Genomic DNA, 19820 nt, shown 5'->3' with positions numbered 1-19820 from the left:
CCTCGCCCCCTGCTTAGTCCGCCATTGGGAGGACTTCCTGTTTTGCTCTTTTGATTTGTTGGTTTGACAGTGTCCAATCACCTATAGGTGGCGTATAACCCAGTTAGTTATTATGGCTGCTCTGTGTCCCGTGATGCACGCCAAGAAAAGGATTTTATAGGTAAGCTGTTATAAAAATCCTAATTTTCCATCCGTCTGGTGGATCAGATCAGTTGGGATCAGATATAAACGAACTGGCGGTTCGTTTTCACCCAATTTCCCCATAAAGGAGAGTGGGAATCTGTCCGTCTCCGCTCTGCACAGTGAGCAGAGACGGACCTGCCATCCGCCTGCTCAGCGGGGATCAGCTGAGCGATGTTAAAAAAAAAAAAAAAAAAGTGCAATGTTTTATACCAGAATCATCATTTTAGTGCCATTTTAAATGGAATTAAATGAATACTTTTTATCTACAGTACAGTGACACTTCCACGTTTTTTAAACTAACACTGATCAAGGTAGAAAATGTTTTGTCACATTTTTTTTGTCTATGAACTGCAAAAAAAAAAAATTAAAAACATTTGCAAGGCAATATTACCAAAAGAAAGCCTGTTTTTTTCCGAACTAACTATCTGTGTGTGTATATAAGAGATTTATTGTCTCTTGAACAGAACTGGGGGAGAAAGGGTTAGGGCCAGGACACCCTTAAAGGGGTTGTAAAGGTAAATGTTTTTTCACCTTAATGCATTCTATGCATTAGGCTCCATTCACATCTATGCGACAACGGCGTACGGCGTACGCGGTGTATTTTGCCGCGAGTGTGAAACTTTTTTTTTTTTTTTGACAAAGCATTCCCATTGCTGTCAATGGGCGAACGCCAATGTCGCCTGAAAAAAAGGGTCCGGGACTTTTTTTCAGGCGACAGGCGTTCGGCGTCTATGAGATGTGAACCATCTCCATAGACAGCAATGGGAATTCTCCCCTCTAGCGGCAGAAGCGTCCGGCGTCGGGCGTTTTGTCGCATAGATGTGAATGGAGCCTTAAGGTGATGTGTATTAGCGGCCTCCCCGAGCCCCCCTTTACTTACCTGACCCTTCGAAAGTCCCGTGCTGTGAATGCGCAGGCTTCTGGGCCGTCTTTCCGGCTCATTCATTGGTTGATTGAATGCAGCACAGCCATTGGCTTGCGCTGCTGTCAATTACATCCAAAGACGCGGCGTGCCGGGGGCGGGGCCGAGTGATACAGTAAACGGCTGTATCACGGGAGCGCACCCGCAAGCACTCAACATCATGCTCGCTCGCATTAAGGTTGTGTCTGGTAACAAGGTGGATGGTCCCTTTGTGGCGACAGCTTCCCCTTCTACCTCCGACCACAGCTGGTTCCCCGTCCGGTTGAACTGCTTCTTCTGGTAGGACTGAAGGCCAGCAGTCCCAACCCTGTGCTGCTCTCCTGCTTCTGGATAGGATCTTGGACAGCTTAGCAGCCAGATGTCCCCATGATAGGCCTCAGGCTTCCGGCCCAAGCAGCCAGGTGGATATTACACACATCCACTCAGACATCCGTATAGGTAGCACAAAACCCCCGATCACCTGACTCCACCCAAATAAATAGGCTCTGCCAGCAGGATAAGGGACTTAAAGAAACCCCTGCCAATTGACTGAGACACCCCATTTATTCATAATCCGTCCTGGCTATTCCCCTGTGTTACCAGCATAACGCCACCTAGTGACAGAGGAGAGAAGTTTAGCAATTCCAGAATTAGGGAGAAATCAATTGATCGCCTAACAATTGGCCAAGGCAACTATCGCCTGGCAACTAAATTTGATCGCAATCCTGCCTAAACATCAGGATGCTACATATATATTTGTATTGCTTTATCATAAATCATGGCAAGGTTCCTGGCAAATTGATAGGCCCATAGCAAAAATGTTTATAGATGCGAAAGCTTTTTTTTCTTTTTCTTGCATAGATGGAAAGGGATTAGAACTTGTGTCAGGTTTTAATTGCTAGCTGTGCCCTCGTTAGGAAAGATTCACTCTCTCTATTTGACCAGTGTACTGTTAAGTGAAAGTCCCAAATTCTGGGTTATCACCAGTACAGGAACAGAGGGGAAATCTGTCAAAGTGACCCTACTGACAACCAGAGACTACCATTAAATCTCCCCAATATAACACATATGGCAAAAAATAAATAAAAAAACAACTCCCTTACTCTATCCAAATTGAAAAGAAAAGTTTTGCCGTTAGTTCATCCTTGAACATATAAATAACGTGGATTCTGTGCCCATTATTGCCAAAGGGGAAGTCATTCCCCATGCTGGCCACTAGAGGGAACCCCGGTAACGTGTCTGTATGCTTCGATGATAAAGCCTCTTCTGTCTCCTCATTGGTTGAGCCTATTTCCTCAACGTTCATTGGATGTGAGCAGTTCAGCTTCTGCCTGTATCCTTGGGTTACCATAGAGTCTCCGCAAAGCGAAGCTCGTAGAAAAATAGCGTGAATGAAGGAGTCAAGTCAGTGTTAATAATAAATCGAGTAATGGCATGAAGTATGACAATATAAAGCACGTGGATATCATATACACTGAAACTCACTAACAGCCCACACCTTGTTCGAGTCAACAGAATGTTATCGCTCAGAAAACATTATGAGAATATGCCCACAACAAAGATGGAGGCTTGCATGGGGAAGGTAGGAGGGAGCATAGTGCGCAAACTCAGTACAAAGAGCCGGGAAGGAGGCGGGACTGGAAGAAGAAGAAGCAGCAGCAGCTGGGGGAGATAAGGGAGACGTACAGTCTGGAAAGGCTCGTCGCCTGGAGGGTGTCAATGTAGTATTGCTGTGCTTAGGCTGCCTTGTAGCCTTGCCTCAAGGTGAGATGTTCTCTTGTGGTATTCATTGTGCTGTGTGTGTGTGTGTGTGTGTGTGTACAGCAGGTGTGTGCATGTGAGGAGCAGAGAGTTGTGTTCATCTTCCTAATCACCTCAATGTTTACTTCAGTTTCCAGAGACTATGAGTAGTAGGGAGCAAATGGGATCATTACTAATTTATGTAGGGCTGTAACTGGGTACCACATGAGATTGGGGTGCCCAGGATCAGGCCTTTTTTTTTGGATAATTGATTAGATGATGTGGGTGCAGATATATTAAATTACTTTATTATTTTCTCCTTGATCTAGCTGTTTTTGGGGATAAACAAATGTAGGGGTTACCAACATTTCCACATTCAAGTGTCATTTTTATAGGCATCAGTCCCCGCCTCAGGTCAGTCCCCGCGCGTCCCCGCCTCAGGTCAGTCCCCGCGCGTCCCCGCCTCAGGTCAGTCCCCGCGCGTCCCCGCCTCAGGTCAGTCCCCGCGCGTCCCCGCCTCAGGTCAGTCCCCGCGCGTCCCCGCCTCAGGTCAGTCCCCGCGCGTCCCCGCCTCAGGTCAGTCCCCGCGCGTCCCCGCCTCAGGTCAGTCCCCGCGCGTCCCCGCCTCAGGTCAGTCCCCGCGCGTCCCCGCCTCAGGTCAGTCCCCGCGCGTCCCCGCCTCAGGTCAGTCCCCGCGCGTCCCCGCCTCAGGTCAGTCCCCGCGCGTCCCCGCCTCAGGTCAGTCCCCGCGCGTCCCCGCCTCAGGTCAGTCCCCGCGCGTCCCCGCCTCAGGTCAGTCCCCGCGCGTCCCCGCCTCAGGTCCGTCCCCGCCTCAGGTCAGTCCCCGCGCGTCCCCGCCTCAGGTCAGTCCCCGCGCGTCCCCGCCTCAGGTCAGTCCCCGCGCGTCCCCGCCTCAGGTCAGTCCCCGCGCGTCCCCGCCTCAGGTCAGTCCCCGCCTCAGGTCAGTCCCCGCGCGTCCCCGCCTCAGGTCAGTCCCCGCGCGTCCCCGCCTCAGGTCAGTCCCCGCCTCAGGTCAGGCCTTGGTTTCCCATGCTAAAATCTCAAGTCGGCACACCGTTCCTGCCCCTTCATGCCTCTAGTCTGCCTCTGTTCCCGCGCCTCAACTTCACAAGTCAAAGGTTGACCCGAATTCCCACGCCTCAATGTTTCAGGTTGGCCCTGTTCCTGCCCCTTCATGCCTCAGCTCAGCCCCCATTCCCACAACTTCGAGTTTCAGGTCGGGTCTGATTTCAACACGTCAACATCTCAGGCTGGCCCCCAGTCCTGCAACTTTAATTTTGAGGTCAGTCAGGATTCCCATACCTCCTCACCTCAGGTCGACCCCCACCTATTCCCGCCCCATTACACCTCAGATCAAACCCCCATTCCTGCCCCTTCACACCTTAGGTCGACCTCTGTTCCTGCTCCTCAACTTCAAGTCTCAGGTTGGCCCCCGATTCCCCCACCTCATCAATTCAGGTTGTCCCCATTCCCACGCCTTTATGTCTCAGGTTGGTCCCAATTCCTACAACTTCAAGTTTCAGACCAGCTACAATTTCCACGCCTCAACATCTCAGGCTGGCTCCCAGTCCCGCAGCTTTGTTTCTTAGGTTAGTCGTTATTCCCATACTTCCAAATCTCAGATCTGCCCATGTTCCTGCACCTCAAATTCAACCCTCAGCTCGGTCCTGATTCCCACACCTCAACCTCTCAGGTTGCCCTGTTCCCGTGCCTTCATACCTCAGGTCGCCCCACCATTCCTGCCCCTTCACGCCTCAGGTCGGCCCCAATTTCCATGTCTTAACATCTTAGGCTGGCCCCCATTCCCGCAATGTCAAGTCTCAGGTTGGCCCCCCATTCCTGCCGCTTTACATCTCAAGTCGGCGCCTGTTCCCATGCCTTCACGCCTCAGGTAGGCCAGGGTTTCCATGCCTTAAAATGCCAGCATAGCCCCTCATTTCTGCGCCTTCATGCCTCAGGTGGGCCCCAATTCCTGCGCCTTCATGCCTTAGATCGGCCCATAACCCTGCCCCTTCACATCTCAGTGCATGGTCTGCTTTCATATCATGTAGTCCTCCATCAGACAGCAGGTGGAACTTTATTCTCTTTTTCACAGTGTTGACATGATTACTTTTTAGGTGTACTAAAAAAATCTAGCTGTTAATGGTATTAAAATGGGTCCCCAGCAGTGACTCAAACTTATCAGTGGGCTAAGTAGAAAGTTTCTAGATGGCTGCAAAGCAAGCTGATTTAGTGTGTTGTATTATAAGATAACCCATAGTGCTCTGTGAACTATTTATCATGCAGTAGACGTTAAGGCCTTATATGAAAAATATTTTGTTTGCTAAAGCAACAAAATACAAACAAGAATGTAATATGACAACAATGTAAGCAAGCATATTTCATACGTGAGGGAATACGGGGGAAGCTGACCATCACTGTAGTAATTAGCGCTGCTACAGTAAAAGCTTATTCACACTTGACTACATTTCTAACACTTAACAAATGCTCCTTTAGCATTAGTATGGGTGTTAAGGCACGGGGGGCGTGGCTAAGAGATGGCGGTGTAGAGTCTCACGCGCTCCTCTGTTCCGTCCTCCGCCCGACTAGACCGGTCTGATCCGATGGTAACCCCAGCCTGCATGTAGTGGCAATCAGGTTATGGAACACTGAGACCTGGGATGAAGAAAGTGGGGCCAAAATTACCTGGTACGAGCGCACGGAAGGATTCCCCACAGTCGCTCCAGCCGTCCCAGCCGGAGATCCAGAAGTTCTTCCCCCTGACACGATCAGGCACAGTCAGACAGCGCGAGACGGTGTCACGTGACGTAGTGCCAGCCATAGAGACGGACGCACCTGCCGCTTCCCTCGCCTCCACTACACTGCCTGCGATGATAATCTCCGGAGGAAAAGGAGGTAAGAGCGAGGGGGAGCAGCAGCATCAGGGGGGAGAGGAGATGTTGGGAGATGATTGATGAGCCATGTGAGGGAGAACGTGAATCGGAATTGAGCATTCTGAAAGCCATGCTGCAGGCTCTCCCCACTCGGGCAGATATGGAATCGCTGGTGAAGCGTCTGGAGGAATCCCATCGTAAAGATATGGACATTGTTCGCATACTAGCTCATTATGAAATGCTTATCTTAGATCAAAGCTGTTGCAGAGGTCCCCTCACAGCTGTGACATGTCTCCTGGAGTTATTTAAGGGGCGCCGCTCTCCGGTGCCCTCCGCTTACCAGAGCAGTCGGCAGCAGCGGAGGCGACCGCGTCCTCTTGCCGTCTGGGTATGGAGACGAGCGAGGGGAAGATGCCCCCCAACCGTCTCCATACCACTGTAGGGCGAAAGTGACGGTTTGACAGATTTTTTTTTCTCTTTCGTTCATAGACGGACACAGCCTTCATTGACCTTAGGGTTATGCTTCTTCCTACCAGGAGATTTAGGCAGAATTCTACAGCACTTAAGGTGTTAAAAACTTTCCTTCATGCCGCTCCTCCCAGGGGGCGTGGCTCCCCAGGCATAACCCCCACTCTGCTCTAGCAGCTTCAGTTTGTTTCTGCCTAACCGACAGGAGAGTCAGGCTCTCTCTGGAGTCCTGGACTCTGGAGTTTTTCTTGCAATTTTCTTGCATTTTTTCTTGCGATTTTTCTCGCTTTTTATTATTTTGTTCCTGCATTTTTGAATCCTGCGATTCTTCTATCAACAGCCGACTGGGTGACAGGCTGGGTCCTCGACCCTTGTAGTCCCCCCAGGTTCGGCCTTCGAGCGTGTGCCGGCCCTCAGCTCAGCTTTGGGACGTCCACGACAGGCCCCATTGCTCCAGGGGCGGCCGGGGAACTTCGGTTCTAGGGCACACATATGACCGGTCTTTATGGCTTTGTCACAGTGTGTCTGGCCGACAGCCATGCCGTTTAGCGGACGTTGGTTCTGTCTGGGATACCTCCAGCCGGTAGTCGCAGGACAGGTAAGTAGTGACCCTTGCTCAGGTAAGTGGTCTGGCTGGAATTTTCCCTGGGGAGGTCGACTGAGGGTTCGCCCTGCTTTCCTCTCTCCCTTATTCCTCTCCTTCCTTCCCTTTTGGGTAGCGGCTGTGAGGGTTTTTTTTTTCTGGGGTCTTTTTATTATCACCGGGGCCTGTGTGTTCGCTGGGGCTGTGTGTGTTCACTGCAGGGGGCTGTAGTGTTCTCTGCGGGACTTGTGTGCTGTTTTACTATGCTGCTGTGGCTGCTGGCTGTTTGTTCTTTAAAAAAAAAAAAAATTTGAAAAGTGCGCCACGGCCGCCATTTTGCCGTAGTCGCGCCTTGTGTATTTCGGCGGACATTTTCTTGTGGTTCTTGGCGTTTTTTTGCAATTACGGCGGCCATCTTTCATTTTCGTTTGGCCTCGTGTGGCCGTTTTAGCGCTCGGAGAGACCGCGAATCTCTCCGTGGGGACTGTCAGCAGCGCAGCCGGCTTCTCAGCACATCATCAGGCTCCTCTCAGCGCGATGCACCAGGCGGGGTGGTGAGTTCCCTGGGGGCCCTCATGCTCAGAATAGAGCTGGAACAGCCGGGAGGTGACCGTGGGTGGTTCTCTGCTTAGCAGTTTGGGTAACTCGGTGGTGGGATGCCCTGGAGCCTGTACTAGGTACTATCCTCCCCACTAAGGCCTGAGTTAACCCTTGATGCCCCTCCCCCTGCCACTTTTGTTGAGGGAGTGTTATTTCTGAAGCAGCTAGTGCCTGGTTGGGGGGTAAAAAAGCGCCCCCTCCCTGAGCCTGCTTCGGGGGATGCCGCTGACATTAGACTATGCCCGGCTATTGCGTCTGGTTCTGTGGTGTCAGTGGATGCGGGCTATAAAAACCCACGCGACCAAGTAATTTGTTGGAGCTCTTATTTTCTGCGGTTAGAGCTTGTAGCTCAGTAACTAGACGGTTTGTGGTTTTGGCGGAGGTACCAGATGTACCGGTCCCTTTTGGGTTCCGCAAAAACGCAGCGCACTGCAACTGTGTTCCTTATTTGGACTTTTTATGTTACACCGCAGTGTATATATATATATATATATATATATATATATATATATATATATATATAATTTTTTTTTTTGCAGTCCCTGAATGCTTTGCGACCCCTTTGTAAGTAGGTGGGTCTCTCCTCCTGTGGACCCTCCGGTGTCCGGATGGAGCAAAGCCGCCACGTTGCCCGTGGAAGGGGCTCCTGCCTGTGGGTACCCCGCTGAGACCGGTCTTGACTCGGTCTCTGGTGTCACAGACTCTGACTAGAGGGCTGTAGCTCCTGCTGCAGGAGCTGGGGGCACAAGATGCTGCTGAGCCCTGTAAGGACCTAGCTGAACGTTTGGTTCGGGGTCTGAAGTTCATCTGTGAGTCGGTCCTGGATGCACTTCCCTTGCTTTCCAGGGCCTCCGCCTGTGTAGGGGTGTTTGCGCCGCCTCGTGTGGCTTACATGCTGGTCTTCGGACCGATCCTCAAAGGGTCCTTGGTGGACTCACCCCTTTAGGGGTGGGCGGCTTTTTGGGCCTCCCGGGTTGGCACCCCTAGGGATGCCACGGGTGGTAAGAGCACGCTGCTTCCTCTGCTAGGAAGGGCAAGGAGCCTCGCCGTCGGCGAGGGCCCTCCTCTCCCGAGCGGTTCATGCGCCCAGCACGGTGGGTATTCTGCAGGGTGCTAAGGCCCCCGCTGCGGGGCTGTGACGCGCCTGGCACCACGTGCCTTACGGGCCTGCGGACGGTATTGCTTCCGCATGTAGGTCTGACCCCGCCCGTGTCGGGTGGGGGGCTGGCTTTGTGATTTTGCGGCTCGGTTGAGGCCTCTTCTTTCCGACCGTTGGCTTTGCGAGGTTGTTTTCTCGCGGTGCAAGATAGATTTTTTCTCTTGGCTGCCTAACAGATTTTTTCCCTCCATCCTCTGGCTTCCTCCGGTTTGCTGGTTGGTTCTGTCCAGGATCTTCTGATCGGGGGAGTGATGGTGCCAGTTCCCTCGATGGAACGGTCTCAGGGGTAATACTCCAATCTGTTGGTAATCCCCATGGTGGACGGGGTCCGTCCAATCCTGGGCCTCAGGGCCCTCGTTTGTTTTTTTGTAAAGTACAAAATTTCAGGATGGGAATTTTTTTCTGGCGTCCTTGGATGTCATGAACGCATACCTGCATGTTCCCATATGCTCTAAGCACCAGAGATTCTGGGCTTTGCGGTCAGGGAGGACCTTTTTTCTTTTTGTGGCCCTCCCGCTCGACTTGGTGTCGACACCACAGGTTTTTACCGGGGTGCTCGTCCCGATACTGGCCCGGCTGTGTCAGCGGGGGTTTATCGTGGGATGTCTGGACGACATTCTCCTACGAGCTTCTGAGAACTCTGCATTTGTGGAGCCGTGTCTATCACGTGTCAGACTCTCCAGGAAGTTTGGCTGGCTTCTGTTTTTGTCCAGAAGTCAGTGTTGGTCCCGTCTGGGACTGGAATTCCTGGGACTAGTCCTGGATTCCGCCGGGGCGGGAGTTTTGTTCTCCTAACGAAAAAATTTAAGACTCTGCAATCTGCTGGGCAGCAGTTGTCGACCTAGTGGTGGTCATCTCCGCGATTCTGCTTGAGGGTTCTGGATCTGACGGTGGCCTCTTTCGAGGCGGTTCCGTATGCCCAATTCCACGCCAGGGTGCTACAGGAGGACCTGTTGTCACGTGGGGACTAGCTTCCGTCATCTCTGGATTACCAGGTTCGGATGAGTCATCTAGTCCCTGGTGTGGTGGCTGATGTTTTCCGGTGCTTCGGGCCGGGAAGTTGTTTCGGCCAAGCCACTGGACAGTGGTCGCGACGGATGCCAGCCTCTCCGGTTGTGGGAGGGGTTTTTGGGGCACCCAGTCAGCCCTGGGGTGCTGGACTCAGGTGGCGACCCACCTACCAATCATTGTTCTGAATCGAGCTTTGCCTTGCCTGGTGGTCCCTGGATCTACAGGGCCGACCATTCGGGACCCTGTCCGTCAACGCTGTGGCGTACGTCGACCATCAGGGAGGCACACAGAGCTCTGTTGCTGCGACGAGGGTCGCGCACATACTTTGGTGGGCCGAAGGGTCCGTTCCGGCTCTATTGGCCGTGTACATTCCGGGAGTACGGAATTGGCAAGCCGACTCCTAAGTCGGACTGTGCTAGACCACGGAGAGTGGTCTCTCCACCCGTAGGGGTTTTTCAGTATATGTGCCGAAAGTGGGGCACTCCAGGCGTGGTCCTTCTAGTGTCCCGCCTCAACCGGAAGGTGCCATGTTTTTGGCCAGGTCACGGGACCCGTGGGCTGACGCGTCAGGCGGCTCCTTGGGGTCGCTATCGCCTGCTTTACACCTTCCCTCCTCGGTAGCTTCTTCCTCGCCTGCTGCGCAGCGTGGAAGCCGAGGGTATTTATCAATCTGGATTGCCCCAGATTGGCCGCGTCGCTCCTGGTACGCGGACCTGGTGCGTCTGGTGGCTGACGCCCCCTAGCATTTTCCCCTGGGGGTTGATCTTCTGTTACAGGGTCCGATCTTCCACCCTGTTTTTACAGCCACTGGCTTAGCGACGTGGCTGTTGAGAGCCTGGGGCTGAAGGCCTGAGGCCTATTGGGCTCGGTGGTCTCGACCGTGCTGCCGGCACGGTAGTCTACCTCACGTAGGATTTACATCATACGTGGAGGGCCTGCATCTCTGGTGAGGAGATGAAATGGCACCCTCGTACGTACGTGGTATCCAGGATTCTGCTGTTTTTTACAGCAGGGAGTGGATCAGGCTCTCGCCTTACGTACAGTTGGGAATCAGTTTTCTGCTCTGGCTGTTACTTTCAATGAGCCTTGGCGTCGCACTCCTTGGTGCGTACGTCTGTTCTGGGGGTCTGGCATATGGCCCCTCCACTACCCCCATGGGACTTGTATTTAGTCCTTTTGGTTCTTCTGGATGCTCCCTTTGTGGACATTCGGGAGGTTTTTTGTTGACTGTCACGAGACGGGAGCAGGTTTAGCTCAAGTGCTAGAGTACCTGCCCTTCAGGCATTTGACTCTGGGTTCTAGCCCAGGAAGGTCTGCGTTGTCACGTGGCCGTGGCTCGTCGTGGGCATTTCCACTGTGATTTTTTCTGGTAGCAATTACCTCGATCAGACTAGTGTTTGTCTGAACTGGAGGCCTTGTCTTGCAAGGCTCCCTGCTTGGTCATCCATAAGGATGAGGTGGTGCTGCGGCGCAGCCGTCTTTTCTCCCCAAGGTGGTTTCGGCTTTTCACGTTGGTGTGGACATTGTTCTTCCATCCTTATGTCCTTGGCCGAAATGGAGGGAGGTGGCCACTTTTACATCCTCTGGATGTGATTCGGGCCCTACGTATGTACTTATCTGCTATGATTCCGTTCCGGAAGTCGGTCTCACTGTTCGTGTCGCTGGCTGGTTCTACCAGGGGGCCTGGTAGTCTCGTCGGCCACCTTTTTTCCGGGGTGGATCCGACGGATTGTGCTTCAGGCCTATGCTCTGAAGGGGCAGGCGCCTCCCTTTTGGGTTACGGCGCATTCGACCAGGGCGATCGGGGCCTCTTGGGCTTTCTGGCATCATGCCTCTGTGTTACAGGGGTGTATGGCAGCGACCTGGTCGTCGTTCCACACTTTTTCTAAGTCTTAAAGGTGGATGTGAGTGCATCTTCTGATGCCTCCTTCGGCCGCAGGGTGTTACAGGCGGCAGTTTACGGTTGGAGTTCCTCCGTTGAGTAACTCCGGTTTTGTTTGGGGTGTAACCTGTTTTTGCTGTGTTATTTTCCCACCCCTCGAATTTTTTTGACACTGCTTGGGGACGTCCCTAAGGTCAATGAAGGCTGTGTCCGTCTATGAACGAAAGAGAAAAAAGGATTTTTGTACTCACCGTAAAATCCATTTCTCTGAGTTCATAGACGGACACAGCACCCACCCCTCCTTGGTTTGTACTGCTTGTTACGAACTGAAGCTGCTAGAGCAGAGTGGGGGTTATGCCTGGGGGAGCCACGCCCCCTGGGAGGAGCGGCATGAAGGAAAGTTTTTAACACCTTAAGTGCTGTAGAATTCTGCCTAAATCTCCTGGTAGGAAAAAGCATAACCCTAAGGTCAATGAAGGCTGTGTCCGTCTATGAACTCAGAGAAATGGATTTTACGGTGAGTACAAAAATCCTTTTTTTACAGAATTTTAGTCTAAATATGAAATCTGAGGTCTTTTTTGTTTACATCTCTTATAATAGGATTAAGTGACCTAAACAGTGTAAAAAAAAAAAAAAAACATTTTCTTTAAGACGCCCAGTCCCAACGAGCTTGCGCGCAGAAGTGAACACATATGAAAACAGTGTTCAAACCACATATGTGAGGTATCGCCGCGATCGTTAGAGCAAGAGCAATAATTCTAGACCTCCTCTGTAACTCAAAACATGCAACCTGTAGAATTGTTTTAACGTTGCCTATGGAGGTTTTTAAGGGTAAAAGTTTGTCGCCATGCTACGAGCGGGTGCAACTTTGAAGCGTGACATGTTGGGTATCAATTTACTCAGCGTAATATTATCTTTCACAATATAAAAAAAATTGGGCTATCTTTGCTGTTGTCTTATTTTTTTATTCAAAAAAGTGATTTATTTCCAAAAAAATTGCGCTTGTAAGACCGCTGCGCAAATACAGTGTGACAAAAAGTATTGCAACGACCACCATTTTATTCTCTAGGGTGTTAGAAAAAAATATGCATAATGTTTGGGGGGTTCTAAGTAATTTTCTAGCAAAAAAAATGTTTTTAACTTGTAAACACCAAATCTCAGAAGGAGGCTTGGGGCTTAAATGGTTAACGAACTCTCATTTGGTATGTGTTGTGTTTTTATTTCATTTTTTTTTCTGACCCGCAGAGGTTAAAGTACATGTAGTAATTTGTCCCATGTTTCTGTGTGCTTTATGAGCCTAGCTACAAGGCGATACAGGGCGCCCCACCTCCCCCTGTGGCCGACCGACAATGTAGAGAGCTGTTCGATAGCCTGCACTTGTCTTGGCTCCAAGCACTTGCCCAAGACATGCTTTCCCTCCCTTTGCCATCCTCTTGTAGCCGCTTGTGACAGACAAGTGCTCTTCCGATCTTGTAGCTATGCTTACTATATTTACTTTGTCCCCTCAACAAAACGCTCAACAAGCAAAAAACTTCTGAAGCTCAAAACAGTACATGAGCTTTTTTTGGGCAGATTACAAGCGTTTTTGGCCCCATAGACTTCAATAGAAATGTCTGACTTGAGCAGAAAAAAGCTTGTCAAACGCTCAAATAGCATCTCTCCGCCCCTAATTTCCGCTCCTTCTCCTCTCCCTGGTGCTTAAAGCGGAGTTCCAAATTAAAAATTAAAATAAAAGTCAGCAGCTACAAATACTACAGCTGCTGACTTTTAACAATCGGACACTTACCTGTCTCAGGGTCCAGCGATGCGGGGGAATGAAGCTCCGCTCCTCTCCCCCTCCTCTCCGCGACACTGGAATCACTACTTTGGGCGCCCAGCTGTGGCTTCACAGCCGGGCAATCATCTGGGACCTGTGAAGTGTCCCTGATGATTGCTGAGAGGGAGGGGAAGAGGTGAACTTGCTTCCGGCGCCACGGTGCACCGGGAGGAAGTGGGAGCGGAAACCCTCTAAAAAGATCGTTTCCGCTCCCCCCCCCCAAAAAAAAATTACAGGCCAAATGTGGCATGTCAGGGGGTCACCTTCCCTTAAAGAGGAAGTTCCATTTTTGGGTGGAACTCCGCTTTAAATTGGCTAAACAAATACACCTGAAACTGTGAAACCGTAATACGCTTCGAAAAAGTGCAAAAAACGCCTGAAAATTATACGCTCAGGTGTGTAAGCAGCCTAAAACTTTATTAAATTGTTAGATATTTTTAGTGCAGTTATCTAAATTTAGTACAGTAAAACCTTGGTTTGAGAGCGTTTTGCAAGACAAGTCAAATTTTTTAATTGATTTTGACTTGATATACAAGTATCATCATGCCACAGTGGAGTATAAAAGAGAAGAGAGGCACCTCTAAGTGTAACAAGATGGTTACATTGAATGAAGGTATAACATTTAGCAACATATTGCTACACTTAGAGGCGCCTCTCTTCTCTTTTATACTCTGTAGCTCCTGCTGTATTTTTTTTTTTTTTTTGTAAAGATGTGAACTTGACTCTTTGGATTTAGTGGAGCCCTTTAATTGAGTCAGCTGATGTTGAAAACCATTTGCAGATCCAGCGTGGAGCCTTCTTATTTCTATTTTTGACTCTGAAGAAAAGCTACAATTATTTTAGATTGAAGCTGATTCATACGTTGCTTCATAAGGGAGCATATTGTGGGCATGAGTTGTGGGCATGAGTTGCGGCCAGAGCACCCAGCATCGAAAATCTGTTTTACATAGGAAATAATAGACCGCTTTATAATGTCCAATGAATGCATCTAAATACCATGGTTGTGGAATGCCATGGATATGCTAACAGCAGCACAAATTAATGAGTATTAATTCTGTATTCACAAGCATTAAATAAGCAGCACAATAAACTATGCATTGAAATGACAAAATCCCACTCATTACTGAAGGTTTCCATAGTTACTGACTAATTGTGCTAGCCGTATAATCTCAATAGCCTGAGTGAACCTGTTTTTCCAGTCTGCTTATGTGCAGCTAGGCTGCTGCCTTATGCAGCTCTTTAGCCTCTTAAAAACCTCTAACTTGTACATGTCGGTACTTTTTTCAAAAATTCTCCTGCTTTCCAGCAAGCTTCCCTGTTGACATACTGTTTCTCCCCAGCCTCTTCTGGGTGCGGGGTATTTAGCCATCTTGATTGGCCAGTGGGGGAATGATGTAACTCCTGCACATGCACAACTCAGTGTGCATTTTAACCACTTAAGCCCCGGACCTTTAGGCAGCTAAATGCCCAGGCCAGGTTTTGCGATTCGGCACTGCGTCGCTTTAACATACAATTGCGCGGTCGTGCGACGTGGCTCCCAAACAAAATTAGCGTCCTTTTTTCCCCACAAATAGAGCTTTCTTTTGGTGGTATTTGATCACCTCTGCGGTTTTTATTTTTTGCGCTATAAACAAAAATAGAGCGACAATTTTGAAAAAAATTCAATATTTTTTACTTTTCGCTATAATAAATATCCCCCAAAAACATATATAAAAATTATTTTTTTCCTCAGTTTAGGCCGATACGTATTCTTCTACCTATTTTTGGTAAAAAAAATCGCAATAAGCGTTTATCGATTGGTTTGCGCAAAATGTATAGCGTTTACAAAATAGGGGATAGTTTTATTGCATTTTTATTAATTTTTTTTTTTTACTACTATTGGCGGCGATCAGCGATTTTTTTCGTGACTGCGACATTATGGCGGACACTTCGGACAATTTTGACACATTTTTGGGACCATTGTCATTTTCACAGCAAAAAATGCATTTAAATTGCATTGTTTATTGTGAAAATGACAGTTGCAGTTTGGGAGTTAACCACAGGGGGCGCTGTAGGAGTTAGGGTTCACCTAGTGTGTGTTTACAACTGTAGGGGGGTGTGGCTGTAGGACTGACGTCATCGATCGAGTCTCCCTTATAAAAAGGATCACTCGATCGATACGCCGCCACAGTGAAGCACGGGGAAGCCGTGTTTACATACGGCTCTCCCCGTTCTTGAGCTCCGTGGAGCGATCGCGACGGAGCGGCTATAAACGAATAGCCGCGCCGTCGTCCCGGATCGCTCCCCGAGGGAATCCGCCCGCCGCACGCAGCGGAGGGGGTCCCGACCGGACCCCCCACCCGCTAGAAGGCAGGGACGTATATATACGCCCATCTGCCTGTCCGTGCCATTTTGCGGACGTAAATAGTCGTGCGGCGGGCGTTAAGGGGTTAAATGAGATTGTGAACTGGCAAGTACAGAGCCTGCCTGCTTGAATATTATAGCACATTAAAGGAAATGTATGCACAATATAACGCTATTAAAGTGGTTGTAAACTCTATAAAAAAAAAACCCTGCAAGACAAAGGCATAATGAGCTAGTATGCTCATTTTTCTATACTGCTTTAGTTTCTATACTGCTTGATTGTTGAGATAAGCAAGCACCTTCATCTAGCTTGATCAGTTAGGTACTGAGAGGAGCAGTAAGATACAATACAGTAAGATACATATCTCTAGCATGAGCAAATATTTTTGCGCAGAGGTGCATAAAAAAATGTATGGCAAAAAAAAAAAACATAACATGCTCCGATAAGATTGTTTATGGTATTCTGATCAATACAGAATACATGAACAAATTACAGTACATCAAACTCTATTGCAGATCATACTATTGTTTGTCATTAAACATTGGGAAATGTACATTTATTGCAGAGATTTGCACGTGTGTTTTTTTGACGTGCACCGAATGTAAGTTTGGGTGCTGAAACCAAAAACTCAGTATGCACTTGGCCGAAACTAAACCAAAAAATTACAGTTTTTAAAAAAATTAGTGTGTATGATGAAAATAAATATGTATAATATAAATATATATATATATATATATATATATATATATATATATATATATATATATATATATATAATTAATTTGTATTTTATATTGGACTTTCTAATTAATATCATGAATTTTAAAATGAATATGAATTTGTTGGCCATTATCAGCACCTTTTAAAGTGGAACTTCAGTAAAAAAAAAATCAACTTTCCATCAATTAAAACTTTTGCCCTTGTGGTTGCAGCCAGACTCAGTTTTATTACAAATTATGTGAGCAGACTGCAGTTCCTTTTTACATAGTTACATAGTTACATAGTTAGTCAGGTTGAAAAAAGACACAAGTCCATCCAGTTCAACCACAAAAAAATAAACAAAATAAAAAAACACAATACAATCCCATACACCCAACTCCATACCCACAGTTGATCCAGAGGAAGGCAAAAAACCCCAGCAGAGCATGATCCAATTTGCTACAGCAGGGGAAAAAATTCCCTCCTGATCCCCCGAGAGGCAATCGGATTTACCCTGGATCAACTATACCTACAAATCTTAGTACTCAGTTATATTCTGTACATTTAGGAAAGAATCCAGGCCTTTCTTAAAGCAATCTACTGAGCTGGCCAGAACCACCTCTGCAGGGAGTCTGTTCCACATTTTCACAGCTCTTACTGTGAAAAAACCTTTCCGTATTTGGAGGTGAAATCTCTTTTCCTCTAGACGTAAAAAGTGCCCCCTTGTCCTCAGTGTTGACCGTAAAGTGAATAACTCAACACCAAGTACACTGTATGGACCTCTTATATATTTGTACATGTTGATCATATCCCCCCTTATTCGCCTCTTCTCAAGAGTGAATAAATTCAGTTCCTCTAATCTTTCCTCATAGCTGAGCTCCTCCATGCCTCTTATCAGTTTGGTTGCTCTTCTCTGCACTTTCTCCAGTTCTCCGATATCCTTTTTGAGAACTGGTGCCCAAAACTGAACTGCATATTCCAGATGAGGTCTTACTAATGATTTGTACAGGGGCAAAATTATATCTCTGTCTCTGGAGTCCATACCTCTCTTAATACAAGAAAGGACTTTGCTCGCTTTGGAAACCGCAGCTTGGCATTGCATGTTATTATTATCTTATGATCAACTAAAACCCCCAGATCCTTCTCCATTACAGATCCCGCCAGTTGTACTCCCCCTAGCATGTATGATGCATGCATATTCTTAGTCCCTAAGTGCATAACTTTACATTTATCAACATTAAACCTCATCTGCCACTCAGTCGCCCAATTAGACAGAGCATTGAGGTCGGCTTGTAAATTGGCGACATCCTCCAAGGACGTTATTCCACTGCATAGCTTGGCGTCATCTGCAAAGACAGAAATGTTACTTTTGATCTCCGACCCAATATCATTTATAAATATATTGAAAAGTAAGGGTCCCAGCACTGAACCTTGGGGTACACCACTGATAACATTGGACCATTCAGAGTAAGAATCATTAACCACGACTCTCTGAATTCTGTCTTTTAGGCGCAATAAAGATAAATGCATTCCTTTCAATTCTACGTATGTCTTCACACTCGTCCGTTGCACTTCCATTAGGGTGGAGCGGGATTGCACGCGCACGTGCCTGTGCAGCGGCACAACCCAATGCGCTCGTGTCACCCGGACACAGCGCATCTCAGATCGGCAGGAGGGCTCTGTGACTGGCCCTGCTGATCACATGATGGCTTTTGTCCAATCACAGCCATCATGTGACGTAAATAGAGAGCCAGTTGCAAGGCGATCAGCTCTCTTCTCCTCACACAGAAGTTGTCTGTGTTTTTTAAGGGTGCATTTTAAGGGTTATGAAAGCACATTTGAGCTACTTGTTTATCTGCCAAATATGTTCACCTCATTAGCCTCTCCTTCTTTTTTTATGGGGAAGAAAAATGTAAATTCGAAATAAACTAAACTAACCTAAATGCATAACCTAGATACATTTTTTTTTTTTTTTTTAAAGCCAATTTTGCCTGAGCTGCAATTTCTGCTTTGTCAAAATGTTAAAGTCTTTTTTTACCAAATGCTGCTTCAGATTTTTGTTTTAACCTCTCACCACCTTATCTAGGTTTGAAAAAGTTTTGCTTTTTAGTAGTTATACTTTTAATACTTTTAATACAGTTTTATAAATTAGGATGGTTAATCTACTGGAGAAGTTATTGTTTAAAATGCAATGCTAGCAGCCTTACCTGTGCCTTAACTAGGTTAATTGTATTAATGATTACATTTTGTGAAATGCTGTACTGTGCTGTACTGACTGCTTTGTTTATTTCAGTGACAAAATGGCAACTTTGAAATGAAATCTCCTGTCTGCACTGGGACTTACTTATGCTGCTAATGGCATCGGAATCTAAGCTCCCTGGACCAACCAAGCCACAGCCAGCCAGTGGGAGAAGGAACCTTCCTCAGGACAAGTCCCTCACAAGTGACGGCGATGGTGATGGCTCATTTGTCTTCGAAGCTGACGACGCCTGGAAAGAATTTCACAGCTCACTTCTCCATTTTTATGAAGTGGGTGAGCTGTGTGATGTCACTCTTAAGGCAAGTTTGACTACTACTTGTACAGTGCTGGAGTCTGTATATGTTGCTTAAAACTCATAAATATTTAGTTGCTTCTTTTTAGGAGCAATCTGATCACTTAAGCAGTGTGTTAAAGAGCACTATTTACTGGGCTTTAAAGATTTGCCAGTTGCATGATATAAAGACATAAAAAGGAGCTTCCCCCATTGTATTGGTCATATGACTACATACCTTAACAGATGAATTATCCCCAACTAAGGCTCCGTGCACACTGGGCTTAATAAAACTTATGTTCCCTTGGGAGTTAAAAACGCTCATATAGTGCATTTTTTGTACAAAGTCTAGACGGGTTTAGAAGAGTTTTATGCTTTTTCTGCCGGTGAGCTTCAACCAGAAACGCGAACCAGAAGGTTTTTTTTCTCCTGCCTCTAAACTTTAAGCTCAAAATATGCCTGTAAACGTCCTAATGTACATGGACACATAGGATAACATTGAGTTGCTTTTACAGGCAGAAAACAAAACTCCTGTAGAAGCAACGTTTTTTAAGCCAGTGTGCATGGAGCCTTAAAGTGATTAAAACTTTTTTTCTTTCCTTAAAATGCATGTCATACTTGCCTGCTCTGTGCAAAAGTTTTTCACAGAGCAGCCCTGATCCTCATCTTGGGCTAGTGCCCCCATAGAAATGTGTTTTCTATGGTGGAGCTCATGCAGGCTCTATCCCAAACTGCTCTGCCTGTGTCTATAGATGCAGACCATGTTGCTCGGCCCCGCTTCTTCGTCACAGAATTTGATTAACAGTTATCAATCTGCACTGCAGCCCGATTACCTCCACACACATATCTGCTCTTCTCCCCTTATTGTTGTGACCCAGAAGGCGACGTATATGACGTCTTTTTCTGGTCAGCTTCTGTGTCCCCAGCTAGCATAGCTGGGAAGGGATGTATTGCAATACAATCCGCATTGCAATACATTTAGTGGAGCCCAGAGGAGACATGCAGGGTT

At 47.8% G+C, this 19820-nt stretch overlaps 1 protein-coding gene across 2 annotated transcripts in view; it reads left to right on the top strand.

Annotated features, from left to right (window-relative positions):
- Window positions 1-2691: 2691 nt before the first annotated feature.
- KLHL8 (kelch like family member 8) overlaps window positions 2692-19820 on the top strand; it is a 115500-nt gene continuing 98371 nt past the window's right edge. The window contains exons 1-2 of one of the 2 annotated variants that reach the window (XM_040326723.1): window positions 2692-2848; window positions 18574-18839. In XM_040326723.1, coding sequence (XP_040182657.1) covers window positions 18627-18839 — 213 coding nt within the window. In that variant the 5' untranslated portion in view covers window positions 2692-2848; window positions 18574-18626. The remainder of the gene's footprint in view (window positions 2849-18573; window positions 18840-19820) is intronic. The other variant, XM_040326715.1, reaches the window with a different exon arrangement.

Source organism: Rana temporaria, chromosome 1 (genome assembly GCF_905171775.1).
Source record: "Rana temporaria chromosome 1, aRanTem1.1, whole genome shotgun sequence".
Classification (NCBI taxonomy): Eukaryota; Metazoa; Chordata; class Amphibia; order Anura; family Ranidae; genus Rana; species Rana temporaria.
The sequence above is the reverse complement of the archived record's forward strand: the minus strand, read 5'-3'. Positions and strand labels throughout refer to the sequence as shown.